Here is a 10,241-nt window from a genome sequence, read left to right as displayed (position 1 = left end):
TATATATATATATATATATAACAATAAGGAGACAGGAGACAGTTATATATATATAAATGACACTAAACAAAGTGCTGCTGCTGCTGCTGCTGCTGCTGCTGCTGCTGCTGCTGGTGGTGCAGAAAGGGGACAGTAGAAATCCCTTGTGTGTACTACTTACAGGAGGAGCAGCAAAAGGAGGATGTTCTTGCTGCAGCTGCTGCTGCTGCATATGCATAGGTAGCATCTGCCCATACACCGCAGGGTGTACAGGAGGGACAGCAGGAGGATGGAGGGGTGGTGTCCTTGCTGCATTAAAGAAATCGGAGTGTGCTGCTGCTGCTGCTGCTGCAGCATCTTTAAGATGTAATGCTAACTGATGCTGCTGCTGCTGCTGCTGCTGCTGCTGCTGCTGCTGCTCGTCCTCGTCCCTCCCTCGCCAACTAGAGAAACGCATTAACTTCTCAATACCTCCGCGTACAGCAGAAGTAAAACTTCTTCTTTGTGTATCATCAGCACTATAGCTACTAGATAGTCTCCTTATGCTGCTTCCTTCTCCTGCTGCTGCTGCTGTATCTCCTGCTGCTGCTGCTGCTGCTGCTGCTGCTGCAGTAGCAGCAGCTACTGATGATGATGAGAGAGGGAAGGCGGGACGACCACCAAACCCTGAAGATAGAGAAGGAAATCCAGGGGGGTCCTGGGCAACAACTGGCCACCCGCTGCTGCTGCTGCTGCTGCTGCTGCTGCTGCGGGTCTCAATATCTATTTGTGTGCTGCTGCCTGCTTCTGATGGTTTTGTACAAGAAGATACAGAAGTAGTTGAGGAAGCAAGAGGAAGACCATTTGCTGCATACGCCATCTCTTGTTTTATTATGTGCTGCTGCTCCTCTGTATCTACACTCCCCTCTGTCTCCGATCTACCAGAGTCCACGTTGCTGCTGCTGTTGCTGCTGTTGCTGCTGCTGCTGCTGCTGCTGTTGTCATCTGCTGAGGCGAGGGAGAGAGGTAGGGCGGAGGAAGCAGAAGCATCTCGGGAAGCAAGAAGATTCTGCAGTGTTGATGACTGCAGCAACTCAGATGCAGGAGAACGCATGAGGGAACCTCTTATGCTGCTGCTGCTGCTGCTGCTGCTACCTGTGGTGTTGCTGCGCTGATAAGGAGCAACGTCGCAAACATCGCTCCGAGGTGTACTGACGCTACCAGGGCTCTCCATGCTATCCTGGCTGCCATGGGGCCCCTTTGCTGTAGATTCGCTCATTGCCAGGTGCAGGGCCGCAGCAGGCGCTGCTGCTGCTGCTGTTGCTGCGGCTGCTTTCGCTGCTGCGGTGACACCGTAGAGTAAGCTCTCTTGTAGGGAATGAAGGCTTCCAGACTTCGTGGAAGCCGTACAGACACTCGATTATGCAGCTTTAAGCAAGTTTATGCAGCAGCAGCAGCGGATGTTGCTCCGGTCGCAGCAGCAGCAGCAGCAGCAGCCGTTGCTGCAGGATCAGGAGCGGCAGCAACAGCTGCAGCTGCAGCAGCAGCGTGGGTCCTGGACACTCAAAAAGCTGTTGCTGCTGCTGCTGCTGCCATAGGAAGCAAAAGAGGAAATGTGGGAAAGTGAAGAAAGAGGCAACTCTTGAAAAAATCCGCGAAGTTGCACAAGTAGGGCGGAAGATGCGGAGGCAGCTGCTGCTGTCAATAACGGTTTTTTTCCTTTTTATTTATTAAATAATTTAATATTTAGGAATTAAATAAAAGAAGAAAAACTTTTCTCCCTTCAAATGCTATTTTTGAAGGAAATTTCGCAAGAAAGCGCAAAGAGGCGCTGCTGACGCCGCTGGCATGCGCTGTCTTCGGCGGGGGGTATATATAAACAGCCAACAAGCTCTTCTCTTATTCATTGCTGATTATAATATATTTTTTTATTTTATTTATAACCCTTATTTATATATACTTGTTTATTTTAGAACGAACAGGCAAAAGAGAATAAGAACAAACACGCCTACATATAACACATCCACCGCGCCTACAAACTCCCCGGCTGATGCAGTATCATGGCGGTGTTTGGAGGAGGAAGAAGAAACAATTGTTCTTTTTTTTTGTTGTTCTTCTTTTATTTGCATTATTTTCAAGTAAATAGTGACAAATTAGTCAATTTTAGGTAAAGATCGCAGCCGTGACCGGATAGAGCGATACACGCGAATACAGTTTAGTGGTGAATGCAGCAATACAGAAAAAACAAAAAAGGTGAATCTGTGTTAGTTTACCTCCTCTTCTACCTAACTATCTATACAGCATGCTGAACAAGAGGATAAATAGGCTTCTGGCCCCCTCGAGTCGACAACTCTATCTCTACACCAAACAGCGAAGGTGATGCTTGGGCTGTGTATAACGAGAGTAACCAACCGTAGTCGGGATCCTTGGCTTTCTGCACTGGTACCAAGGTACCTAGTTATATTATTAAAAAGAATACTGTTTAATTCCCCATCTAGCAGTAGTCAGGTTCCCTATACCCCATAGAATCCAATGGACTGCGAATCTCTTAGAGGCAACGAATATGGCCAACCTGCCGTAAGTGCGCAGCAGCCTATCATGGTCTTGGGGCTGACTGCATGACCAAGAAAAAGACCCACTATAAGGGACCGGCAAAGGGGTCGGAGTAAGAGGACAAGGGGAACTGCTAGGCAGTTATTGTTTAATTGTTGTTATTTCCTTGGTCTTTGTGTTATTTATCTGAATTAACCTGGGGAGAAAGGAACACCATCATCATTATACAAATTAATTTCCTCTCCTATACCCAACTTTTTCCTGATTGTTTCTCCCCCTAGTAAATAATCTTGTTATAATATAAACAATTGATACAGGACTTTTATGTTAACAATTGGATAATTCCTCGTTAAGGATTGACACTATATTAGTTGCCTGTCTTATTTCTTCTATCTAGTTGCTACCATAGCCGCTCCCCTTGCTTACCTGGGTAGTTGGTGTACCTACCGCATGCATACACTCCGTCGTACTAAGTTGGATCCGATGCCTATAAAGACAGGAATTCCTGGCTGCCCTCTTGGGGACTGAATTATTAATGAGTTATTTTCTCTATAACGATATTTTGTATTGGGAACAATTCGTCCTTTTTCCTATGCAACAAGACTGCTCTCCTTTGGTCCCCCTCCGGTGGTAAGGCAAAGCCTACTGACGGATGTCTATTAAGGGAGGGAAGAAGAAAAGCTGAACATTTAGCAAATATTCATCAGCAAAGATATTGTTTCACGGTGTCTTCCTCATTAATATGCATTATACACCTGGCTGTTTAGCTGTGAGTGTCCTTCCTCTCAACTGTCGCCTCTCCTGGTGAACTGGTGAACAAGGGGGACCTCCCTTGTGCAACACGAACGTCGCCATTCTTAACACTAGGGATGTAACAAGCTGTAATACATATAAAATAAATTGCACAAATAACTAGGGTATGCATGCGCTGACAAATCATAAATTGTTGTAGACTGTTTAGTCCTCAATAGCCAACATACATAGATGCAGTAGTGTGTGTACCCGCATTGAACAGGAATCTGCAGGGGACGGGAGCTTTCCTTCGCCGCCAAAGGACGTAAAGTACCATCAATCCAACACTAGTAGAAATGTTTAATTCGTGTAATTGGTGCCTCCGAATTTAGATCTTCCTCTTGTGTGTCATGTGTATTCCCCTCAGCTGTATTGAACTGGTATTGGCCTATCGATGACGCACGGTTTGCAGTGTGTACATACCACTCCTTCTACCGGCACTAGAATTCATCTTGAGCAAACGTTAATTGTGAAATTGACACAATATAGGCTAAAGATGAAAGAAATATTGGGAAAATACTGCCTATAAGAAGAAAAGGCTTGTGTGTAATCGGCACCTCCTGCGGGAGAAGGGATGGTGGGGGGCAGCTGCGCTCCTGGACTACTGGTGGGGGGGAGGTATATGGCTCTTATTCCCTCTAGCTTGGGTGTATTTAATGCTAAAATGAATAATATATTTAGATGGTTTTATTGTTTGAATTGATTGTTGGGGAATAAAGGAGCAGGCACGCTTCACAGTGCCCCAAAGCGTTGCATCGTGCGCCCGCTTCCAGTGGTCTTATCCAGCCGCCCGGTGGGGCAGCTTTCAAAGCAGGGAGTTGTGCGCTGGCTGTTTGGAGGTCTGCTCTGCACATTTGGTTTCTTTACCCTTTTTTGTAATTTAACACGAATTACAAAGAAGAAAAAACTTACTCCATGTGCTCTAAGCTATAAAAAGGCGAGAGAATCTCACGAAAGCGGGAGAGGGGGAAGGAGTTGAATCGAGTCCTTGGAGTTTTCTGTGTGGTGCATTTCTTCCGTGTGTCTTCTGTCATCATAAACCGGGGAATGAAGGGGAGCAGTTGTGCTATTCTTGAATTGTTTCAACTTAAACTATTCGAGGCTATGCAGACTGTGGAGAGGTTCCCCTCCTTTTTTTCGGGCAGCATTTGGATTTGCTGTGTAGATGGCATACGCTCATTACTTGCTGTGTTTTGTCTGCCTTGTCGGCGTTGTTTGCACACATTGAGTTTAGCTCAATCTTCTGTGTTGTTTTATCATTCGTAGTTCCCCTTTTTGTGAACCAGACAGTGAATCACTTTTTAAAGGGGGCTATACACAACGGAGCACTTCGTGTTTATTCAGAGACGCGCTGTGTTTTTTATGCTGGCTGGCTGCTTCCGCGAGTTAGATCGCCCTCAGCGTGTTCCTTCCAATTCCTGCTGTTTATGATGTAGCGTGCCTTGTGACACAGAGAGGACTTTTTTTTTGAGACAAACGCCCGCCTGCTCTCCCAGGAAAGAGACGGAGGAGGCGAGGCAACCGCAGCACGCCTCTCAGCAGCTTAGTCAGCTGCAGCAGCAGCAAGACCAGCGCCGCAGCGTTGATGTCTGCTTTTGCAGTGCAGTGAGATTCGTGCGAGTGGAACTGTCGCCGTATGTTTGTACCTCTTGAGTGGCCTGGTTCCCCTTGCAGGCACCGAAGGCTATTTCGTCTCTGCTTTCTCACATCTTTTGGGAGCCGTTCCTTTGCTTTCTTTTGAGCCATGTCGTTGGGTCTATTGACAGAGGCGGAGGTGCAACAGCCGCCTGAGCTATTCTCGCTACACCGAGATGCGTCACAGGGTGCTGGTGGGCCACAGAGCGTGGGCTTCGTCACGACGTCTGCAGCTTTCCTACCTCAGGGAGCCGACGATGACTGTCTGTCGACCTTCTATCCTTCAGATGACACCCAGGCGGCCACTTGTAGCCCTCTTTTTAGCGCTTCTGCAAATGCTGCTGCTGCGAGTGCTGCTGCTGCGAGTGCTGCTGCTGCGAGTGCTGCTGCTGCGAGTGCTGCTGCTGCGAGTGCTGCTGGTGTGAGTGCTGCTGTTGGTATGGGTACTGCCGCTGGTACGAGTGCTGCTGTTGCGGTTGGTGTTGCTGCAATTGTTGCTACTGTAACTGTTGGTGTGAGTGCTGCTGACTGCGAGTGCTGCTGGCTGCAAGTGCTGCGGATTCTGCCGTTGCTACTGTTGAAGGGGATGCTCTGAGGTTCCGCATGCGGAGTGGTGGTTCGTTTGCTGTTCTGTTTGCTTTGGCTTGTACAGTTGAGGTGGGCTGCTGCGACTCGCCGTGGGTACCTCTGGCAGCGTTGATTTCTCCTGCAGAGTCGAGTGAGCAGACTCTTGGAGCTCCTGCTGCCGCAGTAGAGGAGCTTCAGCAGGAGGCCCCTGCAGAGAAGAAGACCAATGAGGAAAGCAGTGGCAGTCCCGAGGGGGAGGACGGAGTGGTCCATGTGACGGGGTCGGATATGCGGCTGCATAGCGGCAGCAACAGCCGCCAAAGCAGCAGCGGCAGCAGCACAAAGAGGAGTAGCCGCAGCAGGTGCAGCAGCAGCATGCGCATCAGCAGCGTCGCGAGCAGCAGGAGCAGCACTGGCGGCATAAGCTGTGGCTGGGCCAGCGGGGAATCTGAGGGTTTAGGGGTAGGAGGCCGGTCTGCGGAAGAATTGGGTGGCTGCAGTGGGGCGTCTGTTAGTGTACAACGAACCGTGGGGGAGGGGTTTTATAAGACAAAGATGTGCCACTTCTTCCAGAGGGGCCTCTGCATCTATGGCAACCGCTGCAGCTACGCGCACGACCCCAGCGAGATCCGACAGCCCATCAACCTACGCAAGACGAGGCTATGTGTCTCCTTTAGTAGGGGAGTGTGTAGAGCAGTAGACTGCAAATTCGCGCACGGGCAAGAAGAACTCAGGCACGCGGGCAACCTGTACAAAACCCAACTCTGCCTGTTCTGGCTGTCGGGGAAGTGTGGGTCAGTATGCGCTGTACATACACTACCTACACAAGCTACGCGCTACAATAGACACATCACCAACGACGCAAACAGATGAAATATGCTCATGTCGCTCCACGGCGTCGCTACCTTGCTGCTGGTGCTCCAGCTTCTTCGCGTGCTGCTCGTGCTGTTCTTGTTGCTCCTGATAGTACTGCGTGTGCTTCTTCTGCCTCTTCGGCTACTACTGCTCGTGCTGGTTGAACTGCTTCTCCTGGACAATGCGTGCCAGGTTTAGATCATGCGCTTTATAGCCTCGTCGTGCTTGCTGACCATGTGTTTGTCTCTGCCACTAGTTCGTCTCAGGGTGTATATTTGTGCGTGTTGTTCCTTTTTTCGTTTTGTGGTGTCTGCCTGTCTTATAGGCTGTGTGGGTCTCTTTCCGTTGTTCGGTGGTTTGTTTGTTTGAATGCATGTGTGTTTGTATACATGTATATCTTTGCTGTTACTTTATTGCATACTCTGTCATTTCCTTGTCTGTGCGCGCCGTATATATACAATTACATACGCAGGTATGTACATATTTATATATTGTGATATGCAGCTGCTGGTTTCGTTTATATTCTCTCTTTCATGCCCAGGGCAGGGCGCAACTGCCGCCATGCGCACGGCGAAGAAGAGTTGGTGCAGAAGCCGCAGTCGCCGGGTGATGCTTCCTCCACCTCGTTGCCTGTGGAGAGGGGGAGGCACAAGACCTTCCTCGTTGCTGCAAATAGAGCTAAAAAGCACTCAATAGACAATGCAGGAGCTGACGAAACGTTCAACACGCCCTCGCCAACAGCTGCAGGTAGGGAGGGGAGGAATACCCCCCAAGCAGAGAGAAAATAGCTGCTGATGCTGCTGCTGCTGCTGCATCCACCCGTGTAGGTCCGCTACCTTGCAGTGTATTGCACCTCCAGCTAACATTCTTGCTACTTTTAGCTCTGCCGCTAGTCCTTCTGCCCGAGCTGCCGTTGCTGGAACATCTACTGCTCCCGCTGCTGCTCCGTTTGCTCATGCTGCCTCTGTTTCTGCGGGTGCTTTTACTGCTGCTTCCGCTAACACAACGACATGTCTCAAAGGGGAACAGTGTGTTTGACTGCTCTTGTGAGAGGCCGGATGTTCTTGTGTGTGCCTATAGACTTTCTAGACAGCAGTGTAGGCTCCTGTGGGAGCACAGCACTCGACGGAGGCTGTAGCAGTGGGGACCTCTCAAGAAGCAGCAGAGCTGCTGCGGCTGCAGCAGTAGCAGGTGATGCTACTGCTGCAGACGGCGAGGCGGTCGAGGAGGGCGGAGATGATGCGAAAGCATTTCATCTCTCTGTGCAACGCAGACGGACACAAGCACCAAAGTCGCGGGAGCGGGTGGAGGCGAAAACTGACTCCAGCCGTGCATCGCCCGAGGATGAGAGGGATGAGACCCGCGGCCTAAGGAGGCGTCACCATGTGAAGCTGCAGCAGCAGAGCAACAATCAGCATCAGCAGGAGCAGGTACAACAGCGGGGTCAACAGCAGGAGGACAAGGAAAAGACGAAAGTGGAGGAGCTCGAATTGCAGCTCCACCAGCAGCTGCAGGGGTTCCCTACCGTTGCCAATGGTGCCGCTTTGCCCCTGTATTCGGGCGAGGGCGAAACGAAATTGGATTTGTCGTTTGCAAGCGGGTCTAACTGCCTTCAGCCATCTCCGCGTAGTGCAGCAGCAGCTGCTGCTGCTCAAGCACCTCTGTTAGGAGCCCGTGCACAGGAGGAGTTGCAGCCGTGGGGCGATTCTTGGGCAGCTTCGAGACCATTTTACCACTCGTCACCGGCAAATTGGGGGTGGCAGGACACTTGGTTCACACACCATGAGGCTGCTGCTATAGCTGCTTCTACAGCGGAGCTGTTGCCTTTCAAGGGTTTCGCCTGCGGCTCACCTGCTCCTCAAGGAATTCGAGGGCTCGGGGGAGGTGTAGATGCAGCTGAGGGTGGTACTGTTGCTGCTGTCTCTTCTGGTGGTGCTGGTGCAGCGTTCCCAGTGTCCCTGAGCATGCTACGCCTGCCGCTGAGTTGGGCGATGCCGGGGAGCCCCGTGTTCTTAGGAAATGCGGGAGAGGGGGACCTGACTTCCTTTACGGGCTGTGTATCTCACGTCGGCCTGGTGTACAGACAGTGCTGCCCTACATTGTTTCCGCAACAGTCCCTGACTTGTGGGTGGGTGGCGTGGCATCAGCAGCTGGGTCTCGTATACTTCCCGCAAGGCCCGCAGCAGTTGCTGGGGACAGTAACAGCGGCTACAGGGGACACGCATGCACTACACCAGATACACCAGATACACCAGATACACCAGATGCATCAGATGCATCAGATGCAGCAGATACAGCAGATGCAGCAGATGCAGCAGTTGCACCAGATGCAGCAGGTGCAACAACTACAACAGATGCAGCAGCAGTCCTTCGTTGACCTGAGGGGAGCATTCGGCCCATTCAGGATCGAATCCCCCCAAGTTTTCACAGATGTTTACAGAGGTCATCCCGGTTTTTGAACGATTATTGGGTTGGGTTGGTGCCAGAAGATGATAGGGGACCTCTTTTTTTTGTATCTATTGACACTCCAGGTTTGGAGGTTTTCCTGAAGGTATATGTCTGCTGTTTGTGTTTGTCAGTGTGTAGCACAGGACACCGCTGATTGCATTTCGTGACTATGTCAAATGAATAGTATACATCAAAGGGGTAATGTACCGCACAAGGTTTTGCACTTGCTGTGTGGCACCTGTACAGTTTCGAAATTCGCAACACAGCAAAATCACACGAAGCACATTTGGGTCCTACATGGCACGTACAGGGAATGCATTAGCAGCATGAAATGAGTTATGCATGTATCATTATTGACGCGTGATCGTTGTACTCGTCAATAATACCAAAGAAACGAATGCATTTAAAAAGACGGCATTTGAGCAAACGCCGAAATGTGGTGGCCGATAAGACGGCTTTCTTGGGGAGATCAAGTTCAGACGATTACAGAAGACGAACTGATTGAGTAAAGGATCCTCAAGCAGGTGCTTGGAATGCAAGTGAAGATAAACATTATGTAATTGGGAGCAATTACTGAATGTATACTACGTGTATGAACGCTTGTACACGGTGACCAGATTCGTGTGCATTAAGTGTTGAGGATATCTATCAGGTTTAAGGGCAGCAGATGGCTCCGCCGCCGAAATCCAACCCCAAGGAATGTGGAGCGCAACAGTTCATAGTTTGGTGAAGCTGTTAAGTGGAACTTGCACCTGATTTTCTGTCCACGTCGAAGGAAGGAAGGAATATCTCTCTCGTCGTTTGCGTTGTTTGCGGGAGTAAAGTTTGGGTTTTGCAGGGTGTCGCACTGCCTGTTGTGCTGAATAGTGCCTCTGCTCTTATGGTTGTTCTCAACAGTTCGTGTGCATATCATAAGACGACAGGAGTTGCAAAAAGGTTCAAGCAGGGAGTGGATCAGTTTGATGAAGCGTTCTCATTTTTACGGTGTACGGAGCTGCTCTTAACAATTGAATAAGGCAGCGTAAATCCCTTGGTATCTGCCACAGAAACACCCCATAGTTCTACCCAGAAACCCCACAGGAGTGGCATACAGCCAAAAGTGGGCCACTATACAAAACTTCAACTTTTTTGGCCGTTTGCTGATGAATGAAGTATGCTAGTGGAGGGCTGGGGAAGGGCGTTTGATGGTCTAGTTTAGCACTAGAAGAACAGGGTTAGTGCATATTGCCGCTGTTTAGAAAAACAGTTGACACAGGAAGGCAGTCATTCATAAGATTCTTCTAGTGGAACTGGAACTTGGAAATCGTGGGGATCAAGGGCCTTTTGTAGTGTTTTGGAATGAGAGGAGAGCAGAGTGGGCATTGGCCAACTGTATTAGTTAATACACTAAATGACAGTTCAAAACATCTAAATTCTGTCAGTTTTGCCTTTTA

The 10,241-nt window shown here is 49.7% G+C and overlaps 2 protein-coding genes across 2 annotated transcripts; one reads left to right on the top strand and one right to left on the bottom strand.

Annotated features, from left to right (window-relative positions):
- Positions 1 to 236: 236 nt before the first annotated feature.
- Positions 237 to 1,237, bottom strand: EMWEY_00029160 (hypothetical protein, conserved; the record flags this gene model as incomplete). The annotated part of the gene is made up of 1 exon (XM_013481486.1): positions 237 to 1,237. A coding segment is annotated over one exon (1,001 nt), but the record flags the coding sequence as incomplete, so codon positions are not given.
- Positions 1,238 to 5,047: 3,810 nt separating this feature from the next.
- EMWEY_00029150 (hypothetical protein, conserved) lies at positions 5,048 to 8,819 on the top strand (the record flags this gene model as incomplete). The annotated part of the gene is made up of 5 exons (XM_013481485.1): positions 5,048 to 5,393; positions 5,591 to 6,299; positions 6,686 to 6,715; positions 6,902 to 7,107; positions 7,441 to 8,819. 5 exons carry the CDS (start codon positions 5,048 to 5,050, stop codon positions 8,817 to 8,819), a joined length of 2,670 nt encoding a protein of 889 aa, XP_013336939.1.
- Positions 8,820 to 10,241: the final 1,422 nt, after the last annotated feature.

The sequence above is a fragment of the Eimeria maxima genome, genomic scaffold, assembly GCF_000499605.1.
Source record: "Eimeria maxima Weybridge genomic scaffold, Emw_scaff341, whole genome shotgun sequence".
NCBI classification, from domain to species: domain Eukaryota; phylum Apicomplexa; class Conoidasida; order Eucoccidiorida; family Eimeriidae; genus Eimeria; species Eimeria maxima.
Note: the sequence above shows the minus strand (reverse complement) of the source record. Positions and strands in the feature narration are given on the sequence as shown.